Here is a 25,128-nt window from a genome sequence, read left to right as displayed (position 1 = left end):
AGTGCAGATTTTGAAGAAAAAGTATCTGAGTGCCACGTGCGCTTGCAGTGCCTCTGTAGTGCTAGAAGAGTGGGACCCCCCACAAGTGACCCCATTTTGGAAAATAGACCCCTGGGAGAATTCATCTAGGGGTATAGTGAGCATTTTGACCCTACAGGTGCTGGAAGAAAGTATTCAGCGATAGGATGTAACAATGAAAAAACATTTTTTTTTCAATTACGTGTTCATTTAGTTAAAAATGTTTACATTTCACAAGGAACAAGAGAGAAAAAAACACCACAAAATTTGTTCTGCAGGTTGTGCGGAATCCAACGGTACCCCATATGTGGGCATAAACCACTGTTTGGGCACGCAGCAGGACTCGGAAGGATGGGAGCGCCATTTAGCATTTTCAGTGCAGATTTTGAAGAAAAAGTATCTGAGTGCCACGTGCGCTTGTAGTGCCTCTGTAGTGCTAGAGTAGTGGAACCCCCCCACAAGTGACCCCATTTTGCAAAATAGACCCCTGGGAGAATTCATCTAGGGGTATAGTGAGCATTTTGACCCTACAGGTGCTGGAAGAAAGTATTCAGCGTTAGGATGTAACAATAAAAAACCTTTTTATTTCAATTGTATGTGAAATTAGTTCACATATAATTAGGAGCGCCATTTTCAGTTGAGAATTTGAAGAACTATCTTACAAGCACCATGTCACATTTGAAGAGCTCTGTAGTATCAGTTATGTAAAAATCCCCCACAATTGACCCCATCTAGGAAACTACCCCCCTCAAAGAATTCATGTAGGGGCCTAGTGAGTATTTTGACCCTCCAGGTGCTTGAGGAGAGCATTTATTATTAGGCTGTAACAATAAAACAAACCTTTTATTTCAATTATATGTAATTTTTTTTTTTTTTTTTTTTACATTTCTCAAGGAACCGAAGACAAAAAATACCCCTGAATATGTGGGTATAAACCACTGTTTGGGCACGCACCAGGACTCAGAAGAATAGGAGCGCCATTTAGCATTTTCAATAAAAAGCTAGTTTTAACTAAATTATTATTTTTTTCTTATTTTCTTGAGGTGCCAACATGATCAAAAACACATCTAGGTACATATGACTATGCCTTGCTAAAAAAAAAAAAATATATATAATAATAAATAACTGACGTTCAACAGCTGTGCCATGACAATGTTCAGATATAAAATAGAGGAAAAACATACAATGTACTGGCGTGACGGCATCACAAAAAAAATTGTGGAAAATGTATCCAGCTATGTTGTAAACTCGAGGCTGCTTACAAGAGAACAGAACACCTACAGGGCTGTCATGAAAGGTATTTTTTTAAGTGACCAGCTGTAAATCTCTTTAGCTATGTCAATCCTTTTATGAAGGACAAACATGCCAAGTGATGCGGTAAACCTAGCAAGTTCCTGCCGCTAGGTAGAAAATGCTAAGTTTGCCAAATAACCAGTCGCTTCAAGTATACATAGGAGCAGTGTTCAAATCCATTGTATGAACAGTAAAGGACTACTATGCCAATTTATTTTTTTATGTCTAGTCTAGTCTGTATGATGTCCAGTTAAAATCTGAACAAAATTGTTACATAGCCCATGGTGTATTGGTAAGGAATATCTAGATTACTGTAGATCCTCCAAATATCATGCCCTTATCATGGTACAGCAGTAGGAATGTCACAGCTCTATGTGGCAAGACATAGTCATGTGAAAAAAATAATTCAATGCAGAGGCGGCATGGCCACATTTGTTGGATTTATCTACTTCCAAATGCTGGGGCCGCATTTATGTTTTATTACAAGAACACATGTGGGGGGGTTCCTTATTCCGAATAGACAGATGTTGTCTTCTGCACAATAATTTGTCATATGAATGAGTGAGTGATGAAGTCCTGGAATTAATTTTCCAAGAGTTTTTTTATGAGTCGCAGTTGTTGGATTTGTCTAGTACCAAATGCTGGGGCTACATTTAATTCTTAGTACAAGAACACTTGTGGGGGGGTTCCTTATTCTAAATAGACAGATGTTGTCTTCTGCATAATAAATTGTCATATAGGTGAGTGAGTGATTAAGTCCTGGAATTAATTAAGAAGTTTAGAGTAATAAAAGTGAAATTGGAAAATTAAAGTGAATGGTAAAATTAATTTTGCAGTCTGAAAATAGAAATAAAATAAAATACAACCTCACCATAAGAATCCCTCCCTCCCTTGGAAAGCCAATGAACTAAGCAAAAAATTGGAATAAATGAAATTGATTACCTAAAAGAATGTCCCCATCCCAGTTTTGTTTGGCATTTTTGTTAAAATTAATAATTGACAATGGTGTGGTATTTTTCAAAACAGGGATACACACATAGGCCTGGTTCAGAGGGACACATGGGGCAAAAAAAACGGGTCTCCCGCCTTATACCATGTTTACCGCACACCCAGCACCTCTTTTGGGGGTATTTTTTGTTTGGGGTTTCAGGGACATGTGAGGGAAGTGGCGCCCAGTAAGCCGCTCAACATTCCCAGACTGAAAGGCATCTGCAGAAGGGGGTGCCTCAAACATCAGGTGCTCAACAACTTTCTCCTGATATTGAAGAAAGCTGAGTGTTCCTTGTCTTTTATAGAGCACGTAGCTGTTGTATGTAGCCATCTGGATGAGGTACATGGCAACCTTCTTGTACCAAGCCTTATTTTTTCGGTTGACCAAAAAGGGCTGTAAGACTTGGTCTGATAAGTCCACCCCCCCCCCCCCATGTGCACATTGTAATCCACCACACATAATGGTTTGTGTTTTTGTGTGGTGGATCCCCTCTCTGTGACTGCCACTGTGGTGCTCGTATGCACAGTAGTCAGCAAGATGACCTCCTTCTTGTCGCTCCATTTAACTGCCAGCAGCTGGTCAGTTGCAAATGAAAGTGACTGTCCCTTCGCCAATAGCCATGACACCAGCTGCTGTGGGAGACCAGTCCTGTTTTTACGAACAGTCCCACAGGCACCTGTGTTGGCTTCATGGAGGGCTTTATAAAGGGGTACACTAGTATAATAATTGTCTGTATAGACATGATAGCCCTTTTGTAGGTAGGGCTCCATGAGCTGCCAGACAATCTTCCCATTGATGCCAATTCCTTCTGGGCAGCCGGGGGGGTTGAGGTGGCGGTCCCTGCCCTCATATATAAAAAAGCCACAGGTGTAGCCCGTAGAGCTCTCACAAATTGTATAGAGCTTAACACCATAACGGGCTCTTTTGGAAGGTATATACTGTTGGAAGGATAGACGGCCCTTAAAACTCATAAGGGACTCGTCTACAGACAAGTTTAGAGAGGGGGTATAGAGGTTAAAAAAAAGAATCCTGAAGTAGGGAAAGAAGGGGTCTCAGTTTGCATAGCTTATCATAGGCTGGGTCACTTCTGGGGGGAATTAGGGAATTATCTGTAAAGTGCATAAAACGCATTATGGCCTCATAGCGTGTACGAGTCATAACCGCTGCAAAGACGGGGGGGGCGTTGGTCACATTTGTTTCCCAATAGGACCGTACAGATGGTTTTTTAACTAAACCCATATTCAGAGTAATTCCCAAGAATTTTTTGAATTCGGGCACAGTGGTGGGAACCCATGCCCGGGCATAGCTAGACCTGGGGTTTTGTAGGATAACTTGTCAAGCATAAAGGTTGGTCTGCTGGACGATTAATTCCAGGACCTGATCCCCTATGAAGAGATGGAAAAAATCATAAGGGGTAAAATTTGAGACATCCACATTAATGCCAGGGGTCGCCACAAATGGGGGAATTTGGGGGGAAAATAATTCCACCTGATCCCACAGTGAGCGAGGGACAGCATGGCTAGGCCCTGCTCCTGATGGAACACGCCTAGCAGCTGAGCCCACCTGCATGGGACTGGGGGGGTCCAGAGACGGAAGACGTCTCGCTCTCAGACGAAAACTCTGCCTCTGAGGCAGTCTCTGTCTCACTGTCCGAGCTGCTAGAGCACATGAGATGATATGCCTGCTGTGCAGTATACACGTGACGCCTAGCACGATCCATATTTATATGGGGTTATTACAGGTAATCTGAGGGTGATTACAGGTAATATGGGGGTATTATGGGGTGTATAGGAAATAAGATCACGGGTGATCTGGGGTAAACCGCAACTAGTAACCAAAAAATATATGAGCTACTAGGAAATACGATCACAAGTGATACGGCGGTAAAACGCAACTAGTAACCAAAAAATATCAGCTACTAGGAAATAAGATCACAAGTGATACGGCGGTAAACCGAAACTAGTAACCAAAAAATATATCAGCTACTAGGAAATAAGATCACAAGTGATACGGCGGTAAACCGCAGATAGTAACCGCAATTAGAAAAGCGAAATTACTAGCAAAAAAAAAATCACAAGTGATACAGCGGTAAACCGCAGCTAGTAACCGCAATTAGAAAAACTAAATTACTAGCAAAAAAAAATATATATGTGTGGTGTTTTTTCACAGTATAATACAGCACAGGGTTTGTAGCTCTTTCTCTCCTCTCACAAAGCAACTACAGTGAGAGGAGAGAAAGACACAGCACATCCCCTGGGCTGTATTTTGTAAATATGTAGCCTATGATCACTGTGATAGGTTATATCACAGTGTTCATAGAGCAGGGGCCAATGAAATTGTCCCCTGCAGTTTCTATTTACAGGGAGGCATTCTGCCTCCCTGTACTGCGCCATTTTGGATACCCGAGGGGAGGGGGAGGAGGTAAGGAGCCATCGCCATCTTGGATGGCATGGGGGGGGTGGCTGGGGACTTGGGGGGACATTTGGGGGCACTATGTCGCCTTAGGAAGCATGGGGGCACTTGGGGGGAGATCAGAGGCCACAGGGGGAGATCAGGGGCCACAGGAGGAGATCGGGGGCCACATCATACTTTGGGGGCACTTTTTATCTTCTTTCAGCAAAGACTTATGCTGAAAGGAGATAAAAAGTGCTTGCAGCAGGCTGACGCAGCGATCGCTAGTATACAGTGTATACTGGTGATCGCTGTTGAATGCAGGGGTCACCGATCAGTGCCCCATGGTCTCTGGTACCCCTGGTACCGGAGAGCATGGTCACTGAGTGCCCCGATCACCCACACTGTATACAGACAGCTTTGCAGTCTGTATACAGTGTTCAGCAGCATGCGGCTGCCATCTTGGATTTGTGCCGCAGCTGCTGGGGGTGAGGGGGTTAACCGCCTGCGGGATCGCGTTCTCGGGGGGGGGGGGGGGCTGGACACTATTTTTATCTCCTCCTGAGGAGATAAAAATCTTTTTTTTTTACTATAGGCACAGAAAACTGTGTGATCCGTCTGCCACCCGCTCCAGTGAAGAAGGGGTCACTTAACCCTTTCCGTTCTGGAGTGGGTGCATTAAGGTCAGCATTTTGACCGAAACTGTAAAAACGCAGACCTGCGGCTTTTTTGGGGCGTAAAAAACGCCAAAGAAAAGAGGTGTGTGAGGGAATCCTTTAACACATTACTTACCTGTCTATCCTAGTTTTGAAACTACCAAAAATCCATTTGTTTGGGGGGTTTGGCTCTGTTTTGAATTTCTGTTCTTCCTGGTTTGGCATTTCCCAGAATGCAATGCTTTCCCTCATGTGATCATCACAGCCCCCACCCATTACAATCAGTAAAATTAGTGCAGCAGCTGCTTCTGTTCGGTCAGAGATGCTGAATCAGTCAGTGAATCAGTCATTGGGTTATCCAGCCAAGCCTCCTGTGACATCACACCCTGCCCCCTGTATGCATCATCAGCAAACACACACAATGTGAGACAGAGGCATGTAAGATTTGTCTCCTAGGGGGGATAGCAGAAGGAGAAGGAGACAAGGTGAATTGGCACAGGGGCCATTTTTTTTCACTTCCTGCATTTCTATCAGCTACCAGTGTGGCAGAACTGTACAGATACGGTAATACGTTGTATAGACACTATATAACTTTTAATGTACTTTTAACAGAAAACAAGTCTCTCTTATCCAGAGTTCCTTTTTAATTGACACCTGGAAGCAGAGTTCCAAGGAGGCTCCGGTATGGGAGGTGGGAGCAAGGAGATTCTTTAAAGGGGTTTTCTAGTGCTACAAAAACATTGCAACTTTCTTTCATAGACAACACAACTCTTGTCTCCAGTTCAGGTGCAGTTTGCAATAAAGCTCCATTCACTTCAATGGAACTAAGCAGAAAAACCCTGCCCAAATTGGACACAAGAGTGGGGCTTTCTCTGGAAGAAAGTGGCCATGTTTTTGTAGCACTGGATAACCCCTTTATTTCTTTGTATGTCCTGGATGGACAAAAAGATATATAAAAGGTACCATGCATCTCACTGACCTTACAGCTATATAGCAGTGTTAGCAGTTTGGAATGTGAATTGCAGCAGAATGCAGGACCCCTGGACGGACCTGATGCGGTGCCTGGCGGAGAAATGCCGGCCGCGGCAGCGTAACCCCGCAGTCAGATGAAAGATCTGTCCACAGATGATGATGGAGCAGTTGCGCCACTAAAGGTAGTGTGAAAATGGCGCCTGGGTCTCGTGCAGGCACGCGATGGGCACCCTGCCCGGACAGTAAAGTAGAGGCGGTCACGTGACGTTAAAAGGCCCCCAAGCTGCGTTTACTGCCTCTGCTGTCTGGAAGCCTTGGAGGGTGGTGGACTGCTGAGGACCTTACAAGGCTGAAAGTAAGTGGCCGGCTATTATGGAAGATGAACTACCTGCCTGATGCGGCACGGCCATGGCTTGGGGGGTGCGAGGTGGTGGGGGTGGGCGGTGCGCTGGGCGGGGGATGGGCTCGATGTGCTCCGTGACGTGCTATGCGCTGCAGGGGGCCGCGGCGCCCTCCTCCTGCCACGCCTGGCGTGCTCCTGGCTGTCTTTACTCTGCTTCCTTCGCCTCCTCCCTCTCTTCCCTCTGTGCGCTCTCTGGTGGGCGGCATACGTAGCTGGCATAATGAAATAATAAACTATGGTAATCATTAGGTGTAATCTTAGGTGGAGAAAGGGAGAAAGAAGGTTCCGCTGTTTTTATGATATGTGTAAAGCAGATTCCCTCTTCTGAAGGCTGCTATAATGTACCCATCTCCCTTTTAAAGGGAGTCTGGACCCCAAAGTGCTACCTGGTGGAGTTAATCTGAATCTGAGTGTGAGGGTTAAGTGAATCTCCAGCAAACCCCCTCCTTAGTGGATACCGTTACTTGTAATATCTGGTAATATCTATATAACTGTCCTTCCCCTTTGACAAAAATGGTGGCTGTGGTGTATTCTTTATCTTCTGCACCTAGAACAGCTGGGCCTGTACTTTATAATAAGTTAAGAGCCTTCCTGAATATGGGCCCTAAAGCGCAGCCGAAAAAAGCAGGAGGGGCTGGATCCCCGAAAGTCCCAGGTAAAACTGGGAAACCGGAGAAACTCTGGAAATCTCCAGATGGGTCGGCCAAACCACCTAATTCTAGATCATCCTCCCCAAATCAATTAGGGCTATCTTCGGCTAGCCTTCAATGTGATGTTGTGCCAGAGGAGGGAGGGGAGAAGGAAAGCAATGTGACTAGTGTGTCCTCAGATGTATTGGATACCATTCTTGCGGAGATAAAGAACTGTGGGAAATACTTATCAGATCTAACCCTCACTGTGGGGATGCTGTCTGTAGAAATTGCATTTATAAGGAATGATTTGAATAATATAAGAGATAAAGATATTCAATTGGAAAAAGACTTTCCCAAGGTAGAGAAGGAGGTGTCGGCCTTAAGTTCTAACTATAAGGAGAATGGAAAGCGTATGTTGGACCTGCAGAATAAAATGGAGTGACGCAACTAGGAGAGAGGCTTGGGAGCCATTTTTTTTTTTTTTTTTGGGGGGGGGGGGGGGCGGTTTCTTAAGATGTTTGGATAGAGTCCTTAAAATTGTTCTTTTGGAATGTGAGGGGGATGGGAGAGAGACTAAAGAGACACGCAATATTTGACTTAGTAAACTCTCATCTCCCAGGAATAATTTGTTTAGCAGAAGTGCACTTAACCCCAGAAACAGTGGTAAGGGTAAAGCGTAAGTCGGCCAAGTTTGAACTGCACTCGGTCTTTTCCAACTATGCAGCAGGAGTATCTATGTTTGTTCATAACCTGGTTCCATTTAATTTCATAGCTAAACAGGTGGATAATAGAGGGAGGTTTATCTTTACACATTGTAGGGTTTTTGGTTGTGAAATGATTATTGCGTGCCTCTATCTTCCTCCCCCATTCACCTCTCAGGTGGTGTTAGAGCTAATTAAGTTTGTGTACAACAGAGATCCCTTGCCAGTTTATGTTTGTGGTGATTTTATTTGTGCCATGGATAATGTATTGGATAGAAGAGGGAGGACGCAAGGAACGCACCCTTCTGCATTAGCCAGAATTGTGAATGAAATTGGATGGAGGGATGTGTGGAGGGAGCTGTATGGGGAAAAGGTGGCTTTCTCCTGTTATAGTACCACCTTTAAGGTGGCCTCTCATATTGTCCTTGCTCTGGCTAACGAACTTGCTTTAAATTGGATCTCTAAAATGGTATACAGTGCCAGGTCGGTATCGGACCATTCGCCTATGTTTATTATTTTTAAGGGGGCCCTGGAATGGAACTGGAAGGATTAGATCATTTAATTTCAATCCACATTGGTTGTCATTAATGGGGGGGGGGGGGGAGGATAGGATAAGGGAGGAACTGACGAGTTTCTGGGCTACAAATAAAGGGTCAGCCAAAATCTAAACAGTATGGGATGCACTCAAGTCCTTCCTTAGGGGTCCCCTGATAAGGGAAATAACTATTAGGAAAAGAGGGTTTCGGGAAAAAGAGGAGGCATTAGGGAAGGCCATTGTAGGAGCAGAGAGGTTGTACGCAGGTGCCCCCACTAGGGAAAATGGGGATAGCTTAAAGGGAACCTGTCACCCCCCGTGCCGGGGTGACAGGCTCCCGACCCCCCGCTAGAGCCCCCTATACTCACCTGATCCCGCCGGGTCCCGCTTCTGGAGGTGGTCGGGTGACGGAGATCTCAGCCGCTGCAGCCCGGCGCGCACGCTGAGAGGTGAGTCCAACGCTCATAGAGAATGACGGAGTGCTGGACTCTCCTGTCATTCTCTATGAGTGTTGGACTCATCTCTCAGCGCGATCTCCGTCACCCGACCACCTCCAGAAGCGGGACCCGGCGGGATTAGGTGAGTATAGGGGGCTCTAATGGGGGGTCGGGAGCCTGTCACCTTGCCTTTAAAGAGGGCTCAAGATGATTACGCAAATCTACTTGTTACAAAGGCCCAACAGAAGCTATTCTTTCAGGGTCAGAAGTTCTTTGTGGAATCGGGAAGACCTGGGAAGTTGGTAGCAGGGCTAGTGAAAGCCCAGGAAGAGAGGAACCCAATTATGGCAACAGAAAGGGGAAGTTGGTACATGGTATAGAAGAAGTGAAAAATATTATTTTGGATTTTTATTCTGAGTTGAATAAATCGGAGGTAACGGTAGAGAAAGAGGGGGTGTTGAGTTATTTAAAGGAGCTGAACCTTCCAGTGATGGATGAAAGTGATAAAGAAAAATTGAATAGACCCATTACCTTATTAGATCTAAAACAAGCCCTTTTTAGTTTTTCGGGCCATTCTACTCGTAGCTCGGACGGCCTCCCGTTTGAGGTGTACAAAAAATTTGAAGATGTGTTACTCCCATTTTTGTTGGAAACTATAAATGAATCCTGTGCGAGCGGCGCTCTCCCTGTCTCTATGTGTGAATCTTGTATTGTTTTAATCCCTAAGAGGAGCAAGGATCCCCAGAGGGTGGAGTCTCTCAGACCGATCTCATTGTTAAATTAAGATTGTAAAATTCTGGCAAAGGTTTTGGCCAGGAGGCGAGCTGGAGTGGCTCCAAAGTTGATTGGCCCGGAGCAAACAGGCTTTATTCCTGGAAGAATGCTGCAGGAGAACTTATCTAGGGTTTTTCTGAATATATAGCTAGACAACTAGGTTTCCCCGCTCCATCCTGTCGTTGGATGCTATGAAAGCCTTCGACAGGGTTGAGTGGGACTTTTTATGGAATACCTTGAAGACGTTTGGGGTTGGTGAGAACTTTCTGGAGTGAGTCAAATTATTATATACTGCCCCTAGAGCAAAGGTTAGAGTTAATAATGAATTTACTGCGTGGTTTGAACCATCTAGGGGGACAAGACAGGGGTGCCCTTTGTCACCCCTGCTCTTTGCCCTCTTTATCGAGCCACTGGCTGCCAGACTTAGGGGTTCGGATGACTTCCTGGATTTTGGACTGAATGGCCATAACGAAAAACTGCTCCTCTATGCAGATGACATTTTATTATTTCTGAGAGACAGGGAGAGCGCCGAGATCATGACTCCCCGTGTCCTCCGGTCCATGTGCTGGGAGAAGGGGAGACACTGGAGTATCTGGGGATACGCATATTGGCCGATGAGTCCAGATTCAAAAAAGATAATTTAATTCCCTTTCTGAATAGGACGGGAAAAAAAGTGGATTTTTGGAGTAAACTGCCCTTGTCCATGGCAGATAGGGCAGCTATTATTAAAATGATAGTTCTTCCACAGGCCCTCTTCTATCTGCACGCCTCTCCTCTCTGGATAAGTGATTTATGGTTTAAGAAGTTGGCGGTTTTACTTAATTTTTGCTTTGGGGTCCGAAAAGAGCAAGGATTAAATATAATATGTGGACACAGTTGATGGGTGAGGGAGGGCTCGCCCTTCCGGATTTGCAGTGTTACTACTGGGCACTAAGGGCACAAGAGTTAAAAAAATGGAACTCATCTGTAGTTTTTGTATATATGATGAAACACTTAACGTTTAAGTATAATGATATATTCGAAGCGGTTGAAGCGGGATTTGGTGGGAGCACGTGTGTTACACAGTTCTATATGTATTGCAGAGTTTGGAAGGTATTAAAGAGGGTTTTTGGAATTAAACGTAGTTTCACGTTTACCCCTTTGTGGGGAAATATGTATTTGAAAGAATTTTTTGGGATGCCCGAAGCATCTTTCTGGGGAAATAAAGGCATACGTTATGTTGCACAAATGGTGAATAATGGGAATTTGCGATCTTGGCAGATATGGCAGATATGAAGGTAGACTATGGTGAGGGTGGCTTTCACTTTTTGAGATATGGACAAGTAAAGAATGCTTTTAGGTGTACACGTAATGTAGAGATCTGGCACATAAGTCAGCACTCTTTTTTTTTTTACTATATTAGGGAACCTCCGGGAGGAGATAAGGTTTTGAGATGTATTTATAATCAGGTGATCAGGGAGAGGGGAGGCGTGCAGTTGAGAAGGATTAAAAGAAAATGGGAAGAGAAAGTAGGGCCGATGGGAGAGGAAGATTGGGAGTTGGTCCTCAGTAATGTTAGAGATGCTACAGTCTTCCAGACTCATCGAATAATCCAATTGAATATCTTATACCAACTTTATTTCCCGCTGCATAGGTTGGTAAATAGGGGTTGCAGAGCTGACGCACTTTGTCCCAAATGCGGGAAGGATGGTGCAGATTTTATGCATCTATTATGGGAGAGTGATAATGTGCAGGTCTTGTGGAAGGGGATGATAGAATAAAGTAAAATTAAAAATTAGTTTGGATCTGGACACTTGGAAATTGGTCGTGTGGATTCCCATGATGGGGGAAAGGCACTCGTTGTAACAAAGCTTGTGTAACCATAAAAGTTATGATTGCCCGGTACTGGATGGGTCCGAAAGTGGCGGTGATAAAGGAGTGGTGGTCCCTTATGGATTTGGGGAGGGAATATGAAGAAGTTCTGGCCAGAAAGATATCTGATAGAGCAGTTGGAAAGCATCGGAAGATCTGGGATGGATGGCACAGTTTAGAAGGCTAAAAGATCTTAAGGGTGCGTTCACACCTACCGCATCCGCAGCTTATTTTTCCGCGGAAATCCGCAGGTCTGGTGGTGCAGATTTCAACCTGCGAGAAATCCGCGTATGTGTGCGTTTTGCGGTTTTTCTGCATCAAGTTTATCGCAACTGAAATGTCAGTTTAAAATGTCTCTCATTCTAAATGAACATTTCAGTTGCGATAAACTTGCCGCAGAAAAACCGCAAAACGCACACACACATACGCGGATTTCTCGCAGGTTGAAATCTGCACCACCAGACCTGCGGATTTCGGCGGAAAAATAAGCTGCGGATGCGGTAGGTGTGAACGCACCCTAAAAATGGATTCCTCATCTTGGTTATTTAATTTTTCTTTATTTTTCTGTTTTTTTGTTTGCTCTCTCTCGCGGGGGTGGTGGGTGGGATAAAGGGTGTTGGATGGATGATTTATAAATATATACACTTGTTATAAGGAATTTTTCTCTAAATAAGTACATTGTTATATCATGAAAAATGCAAAATAAAGCTTTAAAAAAAAAAAACACGGCCGTATTTCACAACAAAAGACATATTTGTGAAAAATAACGGCCATTGCTTGGCGCAAATATGGCCGTTGCTGTGAAATACAGTTGTGTTTTTTACCTAGTGTGAACATAGCCTTAAGCAGCTCCACTCAAATGAGTCTGCAATTGCGTACACACAATTTTAATCTTGGTTACCGACGGTGGCTGGATCAGTATTAACCAGCAGCGAAATTTGGGGGGTGCAGGGGGGGCGGTCGCTCCGGGGCCCACACTGGCAGGGGCCCACTGAGGTCCATGGCCGTTTCTATGACCGGGCAGGCCAGCGGCGCCCGCCAACCCCCCGCATTCACCTAGAGCCGTACTAATTGGAGGCTAAGGGCCGCTACCAGACCTAGTGTCTGGCAGCTCCCTTAGTCCAGCGGCGGCCCTTAGCCACCAATTAGCAGCACGGCCGCAGCGCTGCCTTCGGAACGGGGGGGGGGGGGGGCAGGGTTACCGGGGCAACTCACCTGTCCAGCCTCCCCAGCAGCTCCTCTCTCTCTCTCATCTTCAGCGCAGGCAGCCGGGTATAGGGACGCTGCCTGCGCCGGAAGTGACCTGCAGCCTCTGTCATTCACCTGCAGGGGCACCCAGCACAGGCAGCGTCTCTGTACCCGGCTGCCTGTGCTAATGACAGCAGAATGAGCGCCATAGAGGGACTGCCGGGGAGCCAGCACAGGTGAATTACTGTTTTTCTTGTGAGGGCACTATGGGGAGGGGGGGCTGGGGGGAGGTTGGCTACTATATGGGTATATGGTGCACTGTAGGGAGACTGGCTACTATAAGAGGCACTATGGGGGGATAGACTACTATATGAGGCACTATAGGGGGGACTGGCTACAATATGAGGCACTATAGGGGGGACTGGCTGCTATATGGGGCACTATAAGGATGGAACTGGCTACAATATGAGGCACTATAGGGGGAACTGGCTACAATATAAGGCACTATAGGGGGGAACTGGCTACAGTATGAGGCACTATAGGGGGAACTGGCTACAATATGAGGCACTATAGGGGGACCGGCTACTATATGGGGCACTGTGGGAAGACTGGCTACTATATGGGGCACTATAAGGGGGGAACTGGCTACAATATGAGGCACTATAGGGGGAACTGGCTACATTATAAGGCACTATAGGGGGGACTGGCTACAATATAAGGCACTATAGGGGGGACTGACTACAATATGAGGCACTATAGGGGGGAACTGGCTACAATATGAGGCACTATAGGGGGGACTGGCTACTATATGGGGCACTATAAGGGGGGACTGGCTACTATATGGGGCACTGTGGGGAGACTGGTTACTATAGGAGGTACTATGGGGGGATTAACTACTATATGATGCACTATAAGGGGAACTGGCTACTATATGAGGCACTATAGGGGGACTGGCTACAATATGAGGCACTATAGGGGGGACTGGCTACTATATGGGGCACTATAGGGGGGACTGGCTACTATATGAGGCACTATATGGGGGAACTGGCTACTATATGAGGTACTATAGGGGGAACTGGCTACAAAATGAGGCACTATAGAGGGGAACTGGCTACAATATGAGGCACTATAGGGGGGAACTGGCTACTATATGAGGCACTATAGGGGGAACTGGCTACAATATGAGGCACTATAGGGGGGAACTGGCTACTATATGAGGCACTATACGGGGGAACTGGCTACAATATGAGGCACTATAGGGGGAACTGGCTACTATATGAGGCACTATAAGGGGGAACTGGCTACAATATGAGGCACTATAGGGGGGAACTGGCTACAATATGGGGCACTATAGGGGGTACTGGCTACTATATGGGGCACTGTGGGGAGACTGGCTACTATAAGAGGCACTATGGGGGGATAAACAACAATATGAGGCACTATAGGGGGGAACTGGCTACTATATGAGGCACTATAAGGGGGAACTGGCTACAATATGAGACACTATAAGGGGGAACTGGCTACAATATGAGGCACTATAAGGGGAACTGGCTACAATACAAATACAAACCGAGGAGCAGAGTGGTGCTGTGTCTGGGAGAAGGCAGCTATGTTTATTTAATCTTGGAGAACCCCTTTAATTTTTACACGGTTATATATGTGAAATGAGTAATGAGTCACTATGAATAATGTAGCAGAAAATACCCTTTATTATTCAGACAACATTTTTGTCTGCTGAGTTTCCCTATGGGTAACCTAATCAGTTGGGGGCCCACTCAGACTTACTCGCCCCCCCTAGGCTGAACCCCTAGCTACGCCCCTGGTATTAACCCTAATGTTTTGCAGTGTGAAAACTTAGGAGAAGGAACCTCTTTTATGGTTATATTGTAACATTGTACCGGACTGTAACTGTAGTGCTATACAGGGTAAAAAGTCTCAGGACACCCCTTTTATAACATATCTAAACACCCAGCAAGTAATGGCTTAGGGGTTTAACCTTTAGAGTGGCTTTACACACAGGTTTTTTTCGAGGTTTTTCTGGCCTCCTAAAAAAGCACCAGAAAAACTGCCAGTGATTATCTTGCTGTTTTTTTCAGGCATGAAAAAAACTGCCAATGATTATCTTGCTGTTTTTTTCAGTACAATGAAAAAAACTCCATATACATAGGCACTACATAATAATAATAATAATAATTTTAATTTATATAGCGCCAACAGATTCCGCAGAACTTTACAATTCTGGGGGTACATACATAGACAGAAATCAGACGTTACAGAGATATACATATAGTTGTCCATACAAGAGGAGTGAGGTCCCTGCTCACATGCATGAGCTTACACACTATCGGGAGGGGTTTGAGACAGTATGGCAGAGGGGCAGAGTGCATCATTGTTCTTATGGTCCGGCCATCTTTATAAATAAGGCAGTGCAAGTAAGGGTGGGTGAACCTGTCACCAGCCAATGCCTGCACGCACAGGTCTAAGTGCTTAAATGCTTGGTGTGTGTGTGTTTGTGTGTGTGTGTGGGGGGGGGGATGGGGGGTTGGGTTTTAGGGTAGCAGTCAAAATTAGGGAACCTGGTAAGCCTGCTTGAACAGATGAGTTTTGAGGGTACGTTTGAAGCTTTGTGTATTGGAGGTGAGCCTGACAGTCTTGGGTAATGCATTCCATAGAACTGGTGCAGCTCGGGTTAAGTCCTGGAGACGGAAGTGAGAGGTGCGGATTAAGGTGGATGTTAGCCATAAGTCGTTAGAGGGGCGTAAGGCACGGGTAGGACGGTAGACAGAGATGAGGGAGGAGATATAGGGAGGTGCAGCACTGTGGAGAGCCTTATGGGTGAGCAGGAGGACTTTATATTGTATCCTGTGTTTAATAGGGAGCCAGTGTAGTGACTGCCACAGGGGGGAGGCATCGGTGTAGCAGCTGGACATGGAGATGAGCCTGGCCGCTGTATTAAGAATGGACTGGAGAGAGGAGAGTTTAGAGGAAGGAAGGCCGATTAGTAAGGAATTGCAGTAGTCTAGACGGGAATGAATAAGAGCGACAATGAGAGTTTTAGCAGATTCAACAGGAAGGAAGGGACAGATTTTAGAGATGTTTTTAGATGCAGATTACAGGAACATGAAAGATATTTAATATGAGGAGTGAAGGACAGATCAGAGTCAAATATAACCCCAAGGCAGAGGGCTTGTTGTGTAGGGGTTATGGTTGCACCACAGACAGAGATGGAGATGTCAGGTGGAGGGTGTTTAGCAGAGAGAGGGAAGACAAGAAGCTCAGTCTTAGCCAGGTTTAGTTTTAGGAATAGGGAGGACATAGCGTTAGAGACGGCAGACAGACAGTTACTGGTCTTCTGAAGAAGAGCGGGGGAGATATCACGGGAGGAGGTATATAGCTGGGTATCATCAGCATAGAGATGGTACTTAAAACCAAACTTGCTGATGATTTGTCCGATGGGTAAGGTGTAAAGTGAGAAAAGGAGAGGGCCCAGGACTGATCCCTGAGGAACCCCGACTGTAAGGGGGAGAGAAGATGAGGTGGAGCCAGAAAGTGATACACTAAAGGAGCGGTCGGAGAGATAGGAGGAGAACCAGGAAAGAGCAGAGTCCTTGAGGCTGATAGAGCGGAGTGTGGAGAGGAGGAGCTGGTGGTCTACAGTGTCAAAAGCTGCAGATAGATCAAGGAGAATGAGCAGAGAATGGTCACCTTTAGATTTGGCGGAGAGGAGATCATTACAGACTTTAGTAAGGGCAGTTTCTGTAGAATGGTGAGGACGGAAACCAGACTGAAGGGGGTCAAGAAGAGAGTTTTCAGAGAGGTAACGGGTTAGGCGGGAATAGACCAAAGTTCCAAGAGTTTAGAGATAAAAGGGAGATTAGAGACAGGTCGATAGTTGGCAGCACAGGAGGGGTCTAGAGAGGGTTTTTTCAGTAATGGAGTGATGACAGAGTGTTTGAAAGTCGAGGGGAAGATGCCAGAGGAGAGGGAGAGGTTGAAGATTTTAGTAAGGTAAGTAGTGACAACAGGAGAGAGAGACTGGACAAGCTGTGAGGGAATAGGGTCACCAGGGCAGGTGGTGGGGCGAGAGGAGTCTGGAGACTTCCTCCTCTGTCACTGGCTCAAAGGCTGAGAGGGATGAGGAGGAACAGTGAGAGGGAATAGGATTAATATTACCTGGGGACTGAGAGATGATCTCCTGGCGGATTGTGTCTATTTTGTCCTTGAAGTAGTTGGCTAAGTCTTCAGCACAGAGGTTAGTTATGGGTGTCTGAGGTTTGGGTTTAAGGAGAGAGTTAAGGGTATCAAAGAGGCGTTTTGGGTTATGTGAAAGAGAAGAGATCAGAGTGGTGAAGTAGGATTGCTTAGCACAAAAAACATGAAAGGAAGCTAGTAAGAAATAGGCTGCACCTCAAAATTATATGTAAAGTATAAACAAAGCTTTATTATTACACAACCAAACCATATAGAACATTAACTCGTTTTTGTGTTTTTGTTTTTTCCTCGTTATCTATATTGCTCAAGTCGGTAAGATTACAATGATATGCAACTTGCATAACTTATTTTATTTGATGGCTTTTAAAAAATTAAAACCTTTTAAAAAAAACTAAATGTTCCTTAAAATTGCTCTATTCCCATCCTTATAGTGCTTTTATCCTTTGGTCTATGGGGCTGTGAAGTGTCATTTTTTGCGCCATGATCTGTACTTTCTATTGGTACCCTACCTGCGTATATGCGACTAAAAATGTGCAATTTAGCACTTTGGATTTTTTTGAGCATACGCCGTTCACTGTGTGAGATCAGAAATGTGATCATTTAATAGTTCGGACGATTGCGCACACAGCGATACCAAATATGATTATTTCTTTATTTTTATTTTTATTTATAAAATGGGAAAAGGGGGGTGATTCAAACTTTTATTAGGGAAGGGGATTTTTTCCACGCACAATAATTAGAAGCCCCCTGGGGGACTTCTATATATACAGCACTGAGCTCCCATTGAGATCAATACTGTGTATATAATAGAGCACTGATCCATTAGATCAGTGCTCTATTACTCTGGTCTGCAGCAGAACAGATACAAAGAATACCGTCATTCTGATGCTGTGGCCCAGCCAGGTAAGGAGAAGGGATCCCCCCCTGTCTCCACGATCACATCGCGCAGGGGGGATCCCCCCACAAGACACCAGGGAGAGGGGCGATCAGAGGCATTTAAACACAGCTGTCATGTTTCAAAGCTGTATTTAACTGTCTTAATTAGCGGGTGCAGCGCTAATAGTTGTGGTCCTGGGCAGCAGAAAACAGCCGGAATTGCAGCGGTTCAGAGTGGGGTCAGCCTCTCTCTGAACGTCCCCACCCTCAGCAGGACGTGCTGGTAAACACATATAAGCACTGGCGTTTTTTAGATAAACAAGCAATTCCATTGATGTCTATAGGAAAAAAAAGCCACAGTTGTCCGAAAAAGGACGCCACGCCCCCACCATGCTGCATTTGGGGGGAAAACGGCACAAATACCAAATAACGCCCGAGAGAAAATAAAAACCCTATAGAAAAGCATTTCATAAATTTCTGTTGACTTCTAGCTAACATCTGGCTGTGGGAGTTTTTGCAAAACTAAACACCATGGCGCTTTTTTGGCATTTAAGTAAAAATTTAAGGCTGTCAAACCATTCTGAGGCTATGTCTGGAACATGGCTGCCATCTTGATTCAAAGACAAGTTTTTTTCAACAACGGACAGAATTATCTTAGAAATCTATTGCTGCAATCAGATTTGCAGTTATTAACACAAAAAGATCTTCATACAATTAGATCTGTCGTTTTCATCTCTGTGTTCAGCATTAGGGACAATACAATGAACACTTCAAATAGCTGGGCATCAAAGGAAAGATTCCAGTCTTCTTTGATATGCTACATTTCCACCAATCACAAAAACTTAATCCAAGATGGCGGCCATGTTCCCATCACTTGCTGGGGTATTCAGATATATAACCTAAATGTACAAATCAGACACGGTGAAGCACTGTTCATTCGTTTTCTTTTACATTTTACTTTTCCTTCATAATCCAAAGTTTCAACAAAAAATATAACAAAACCTTATTCAGTGCACATAAACTCTTGAGAAAGGAGGAGTGGTTCCTCCGAAACGTAGCGTGACTACGCCAGCTACAGGCCTTTCCTTCACAACGGAGGTCTCGGGACTTCCTTGAAAGTGTCCGCACTCGGGGTAGTGTGAGTTTATGTGCACTGAATAAGCTTTTGTTATATTTTTTGTTGAAACTTTGGATTGTGAAGGAAAAGTAAAATGTAAAAGAAAACGAATGAACAGTGCTTTACCGTGTCTGATTTATACATTTAGGTGATTGGTTAGGGAGTGAAGCGACTCCCAAGGAAGACACGTTACACCCCCTGAATTCATTAATCGGTGTTCACACTTGGTATTCAGATATATGTCATTCTCCCATTCGTTTCTGAAATAAAAGGGTGTCCTGAGACTTTACTTTATACATTGTAACTTATTGCGCAGCACATTCTCAGCTATTTGGACATTCTCCAGTGCCGCTATGGGGATGAGATGTAGAATCCCCTTTACCAATCTCTCTCTTTTTGGCGACCGAGGAGCATGCAACACCAGAAACCTTGGTGGAGTGCGTATATTCGCGATTCGCACTACGGACATATTCATACGCAGTGTGAACATAGCCTTAGGCTGCGTTCACACTACGTATATTTTAGTCAGTATTGTGGTCCTCATATTGCAACCAAAACCAGGAGTGGATTAAAAACACAGAAAGGATCTGTTCACACAATGTTGAAATTGAGTGGATGGCTGCCATTTAATGGCAAATATTTGCTGTTATTTTAAAACAACGGCTGTTGTATTGAAATAATGGCAGTTATTTACTGTTATATGGCGGCCATCCACTCAATTTCAACATTGTATGAACAGATCCTTTCTGTGTTTTTAATCCACTCCTGGTTTTGGTTGCAATATGAGGACCACAATACTGACTGAAATATACGTAGTGTGAACCCAGCCTTAGGCTGCACACAGATAATTGACCAATTTATCTGACAGATTTTGAAGCCAAACCCAGGAATGGATTTAAAAAAGAGACAAGGAGAAATCCCAGTCTTTCCTTTATGACCTGGTCTCTGTTTATAGTCTATTCATTTTGGCTTCTAAAATCTGTCAGATAAATTGGTCAATTATCTGTGTGTGTAAACGCAGCCTAAGGCCAGGTTCAGACTATGTAACTGTGCGGCTGTATCTGCGGCTGTAATTGTGCGGCGGTATTTTTGGTGGTTCATGCGTACGCTGGAAAGTATAGGATATACGGCTGCACAGTGCACACTATGTATGAATCTACAGCCCGATCGTAAACGGACCCGTAAAAAATGAACAAGACCATTGTTTGCGGCTGGACATGCGGCCGAGGATTGACAGGCGGTCCGTAAGGAGTACTTCAAAAATAGCCGGCAATGATGCCGAATGCCGATGCCTCTAATAGTTAATATATTAAATTAATAAAACACATTCTCTTTGTAATAAAGTCCCTTTCGTTGGTCAATAATTTAATTCTAACGAATCCATCATTTTGCAATTAAATATACTGTTAAAATAAATAGATATATAAATAAATGTATATTTATATATATATATATATATATATATATATATATATTTTTTTTTTTTTTTTTTTTTTGACAGTATATTTAATTGCACAATGATGGATTCGTTAGAATTAAATTATTGACCAACGAAACTGAATTTATTTCAACGAAATTGTGTTTTATTAATTAAATATTAATTAGTACAGGAAGCTCCAAAAGCCGTTAATTCATATGCCGGCAATAGAGCTTTCTGTACTAATCATCACTTTACTTTAATGAAAACATCAAATGTTTCTTCTAATTATGTTATCACAATAGCATTATTAGAAGAAACATTTAGAATTATATGTGCGCTCAGCTGATTGGCTGATCGGCTCAGCGCACATATAATTAGCGGGTCCGCAGTACAGTGACTTCATTGTGCTGCGGACCAGCGAAGAGACAACATCGGGGTGAGTATAGAGCTCTCCCTACCCCCTCCCCAGCACTGCACCCCTCCCAGCAAGGAAGGGGGGGGTCAGTTAACCCCTTCCTTGCTGGGATGGGTGCAGTCTGACATCAGTCTGGCCCCCAAGGGGTTAAGGGGGATGCAATACATCCTCCCTTAACCCCTTGGGGGCCAGACTGTAAGCAGCGATCTGTAAAGATGCTGCATACTGTAAGGAGCACAACACCGCTCACAATGATGGGTGTTGTGCTCCTGTTTGTGTGTTTTTTGTGTGTTTCCCCCCTTTTGTTTTTCAGATATCGGTATCCTGTGGATTACGTCGGATTCCGTGGACTACGTCGATGACCAGCGTTTTTTTAATGTTTTTTTTTAATGGTGTTTTTATTTGAATAAAATTTTTTTAACTTGTGTCTTGTCTTTATTTCTTTACTTTATAGACTTAGTAGTGGAAGCCGTCTAATAGACGGAATCCATTACTAAGTTGGGGCCTAGTGTTAGCCGGTATAAAATGGCTAACACTAACCCCTTATTATTACCCCAGTACCCAATGCCACCAGGGGTACTGGGAAGAGCCGGGTGCCAGTGGTCCCGGAGCGTCAAAATTGGCGCTCCTGGACCGGGCGGCAGCAGGCTGGTAAGATTTAGGCTGGGGAGGGCCTAAACCAATGGCTCTTCCCACCCTGGAGTTACCAGGCTGCTGTCGTTTGGTTTTTAACCCGGCTGGTTATAAAAATAGGGGGGACCCTATGCGTTTTTTTTTAATTATTTATTTATTTAAAAAAAAAAACCCGCATAGGGTCCCCCCTATTTTTATAACCAGCCGGGTTAAAAACCAAACGACAGCAAAGATAACTTGGCAACCGCAACATAAACCCTAGGGGGTAACACTCAATCCTTACATTGGTCCTCAGCAACCGCATACAGGGTCTTAAATCTGCAGCTGACTCAGCTTCCTCTTCCTCAAGTCCGACTGCATGAGAAAAATTTACTCCTAGCGCTTTTTTGGGCCTTGCTTGAAGGCCCTTCAGTTCATTTATAGATTGTCGAACAAAGTCCTTTAACCAATGACATCCCTGATGGTCTGTTCCTCATTTCCAGATGTCTTAGCCCAATAATACTGGCACACCATGGATTCACAATCAGAGAACTGCTTTTCAAAAGTGGTTACACATGAGACTTTTTATGCTTAGATGCTCACTTGCACCCCGCTGAGCTTCTGCCACCAGATTTTTAACATGACACCGGTAGGCAGAGACTCTAATTAAAATATGCTTAGCAGGTATAAAAAATCATCATATAAAGAGTAGGAAAAGCATTTATATTGCCACTGCAGATGCACTAAATCAAACAACTGTGATACCTCAGGAAATCATGGCAAGCTGTACAAGTAGGCAAGAGATGCAGGTGTTTGGGGAGTTTAAAGGAGAAGTCCGGCGAAAATTTTTATTAAAGTATTGTATTGCCCCCCATAAGTTATACAAATTACCAATACACTTATTACGGGAAATGCACATAAAGTTTTTTTTCCCTGCACTTACTGCTGCATCAAGGCTTCACTTCCTGGATAAAATGGTGATGTCACGACCCGACTTCCAGAGCTGTGCAGGCTATGGCTGCTGCAGAGGATGATGGTAGGGGGATGCTCACTGTCCCTCCAGTGCCCTTTGTCCCTCAGTGTTCCTCTGCCATCATCCTCTCCAGCAGCCACAGCCCGCACAGCTCTGGGAGTCGGGTCGTGACATCACCATGTTATTCAGGAAGTGAAGCCTTGATGCAGTAGTAAGTGCAGGGAAAAAGGCACTTTATGTGCATTTCCTGTAATAAGTGTATATTGGTGATTTGTATAACTTTTGGGGGGCAATACAATACTTTAATAACATTTTTAACCAGACTTCTCCTTTAAATATGACCCCATCACTTCCGGCCATTCAGCAAGCAGAGAGCTCATAGAGGAGGAGAGAGCCATACAAAGGAAGGCTATACTTACACATCCAGGGAGAGTTCATCCACAGATTACTGAAAAGTAGAGGAAATACCTACAATCGCAGGCACTGCAAAGCTTCGAACATATGCAGTGAAACTTGTGCCCCCTTCCCCAACCCCTGCTGAGGATGTCCTACCCCACGGGTAAAAAGGATGAAATAAAAAAAAAAACTCGCAGTATATGAGTGTGAGAGAGGTTATATGGGTCAAGGGGTACCCTTATTGATTATGTTTCTTATTAGTCATTAAAATTTTTCTACGTTCCCACATGCAGAGACACCCCATCATTGCGCCGCTATGGTGACATTAAGGAAGGCATACAGCACACATCTGTGCACAGCCTGTGTGCTGGCCGCATAACAGACACAGAACACTTATCTGTAATTGGACTCACTGCATCGTAACTCAGTGTTGTGCTCTGGCTCTTCGGTATCACACAAATCTAGCTGACAAAGCTATGTCAGTGTAGTAGTCAGTGTAGTGCTCGGGTCGTTTCGGAGCTTACTGCATAATAATGAATTATGTTCTATTACAAATAAGCATTCAGTCTTTGCTGATCCCCAGCACACTTGCCATATATTACAGGCTGCACAGGGATGTGTGACTCCAGGTTAACATGGGGTGAAAATGTAATTAAAACAATAGCCATAGTGTTATAATTTCCTAACAGTGTTAAAAGCAAACCATACAATATTATCAAAATTATAAAGAAAACATATATGGGAACAAACCTGCAATCAAATACTCTTTTCTGCCTCCAGTCTCCAGTGTTACTCCACATACAGCTGATGAGGGAGCTGTAAAGATGTATTGTATATCTTCGGTAGGTCCCTTGAACATCTACAAAGACAAAAGCTATGGTATGAATTACTACAATTATTTTATGAGCATAATAATGAATAATAAGCAAGCAACTGAAAAATTTAAAGGACCGATTAAAAATCTGTGTTTCGTTGTTCAAGCTGTATTTGCAGACATCACAGCTTTGGACATCACTAGCATGAAATTATGTCCACTATGATAGCAGGAACACAGAGTCTCCTACTGCTAAAATTACATTTATTTTTGAAAGCACACAACAGTACTGTCATGGTGAATTCCAGAAAACTAAATTATGAGCAAGGTAAAATTCTATCCTTGCATATCGCTACATGGCAGAACCAGGGCCGCTTTAACCAGAGGGCCCATGGTGCACGTGCACCGGGCCCACTGGTTAAAGGGGCCCACCCTGAGCAGGGCCGGCCTTTGCTCTGTGCGACCATTGCAGTCGCACAGGGCTCCGGCCACCAGCCTGCCAGGAGGGCGCCATCGGGATGGGTAAGGTTACCCGTCCATGGCGCTCCCTGCAGGGCCCCCCCTGCGGCGCTCTGTACTGTAACTATGAGCGCTCATAGGTACAGGCAGCGGCACTGACAGGTCGGGAGCTATTGGCTCCCTCCCTGTCAGTCATCCTTGTGGCCGCAGGCAGTGCTTTGCCTGCGGTCACAAGAGGCCGCTTTCCCGCAGTGGTATCGGCGCTGAGTGACGTCACTCAGCGCCGACACCGCGAGAGGGGAGAGCGGCCTCTTGTGACCGCAGGTAAAGCACTGCCTGCAGCCACAAGGATGAAGTGAAGAGAAGAGGAACGCACGGACCCAGGTGAGTATAAAGTGTTTGTTTTTTTTTGTTACTTGCTATATGGGCTTAATTCATAAAAAATGTAAAGAATTTTTATTGTATATAATAGGTACCAATACACAGACAATTTTTACCAATATAAAATGAAGTATTAAAAATATTACCCCAGTAAAAACACATATAAAATGGGTGTCAGCAAAGCGGTATTATACCCACAACAAGTTTCTAATGTGGGAATATAACTATAAGGTGCATTAAGTCATGTACTATTCTAGTATCGCCTCAGTATCATTACGTATGTAAACAAAGAAAAACCAAGTGGCCACTATAGCATTCAAAACATATTGCACATACCCATGTTTGTCTGACACCGCACTGACAGTTAGGAACGGTCAGTGCGGTGTCAGACAAACATGGGTATGTGCAATATGTTTTGAATGCTATAGTGGCCACTTGGTTTTTCTTTGTTTACATACGTAATGATACTGAGGCGATACTAGAATAGTACATGACTTAATGCACCTTATAGTTATATTCCCACATTAGAAACTTGTTGTGGGTATAATACCGCTTTGCTGACACCCATTTTATATGTGTTTTTACTGGGGTAATATTTTTAATACTTCATT

The 25,128-nt window shown here is 44.4% G+C and overlaps 1 protein-coding gene across 1 annotated transcript in view; it reads right to left on the bottom strand.

Annotated features, from left to right (window-relative positions):
- TIMP2 (TIMP metallopeptidase inhibitor 2) overlaps window positions 1-25,128 on the bottom strand; it is a 378,832-nt gene that overhangs the window by 203,318 nt on the left and 150,386 nt on the right. The window contains exon 3 of the mRNA XM_069952571.1: window positions 23,614-23,722. Within this exon, the coding sequence (XP_069808672.1) occupies window positions 23,614-23,722 (109 nt within the window). The remainder of the gene's footprint in view (window positions 1-23,613; window positions 23,723-25,128) is intronic.

This window comes from Dendropsophus ebraccatus, chromosome 14 (assembly GCF_027789765.1).
Source record: "Dendropsophus ebraccatus isolate aDenEbr1 chromosome 14, aDenEbr1.pat, whole genome shotgun sequence".
NCBI classification, from domain to species: domain Eukaryota; kingdom Metazoa; phylum Chordata; class Amphibia; order Anura; family Hylidae; genus Dendropsophus; species Dendropsophus ebraccatus.
This window is presented reverse-complemented; position numbering and strand designations above follow the sequence as displayed.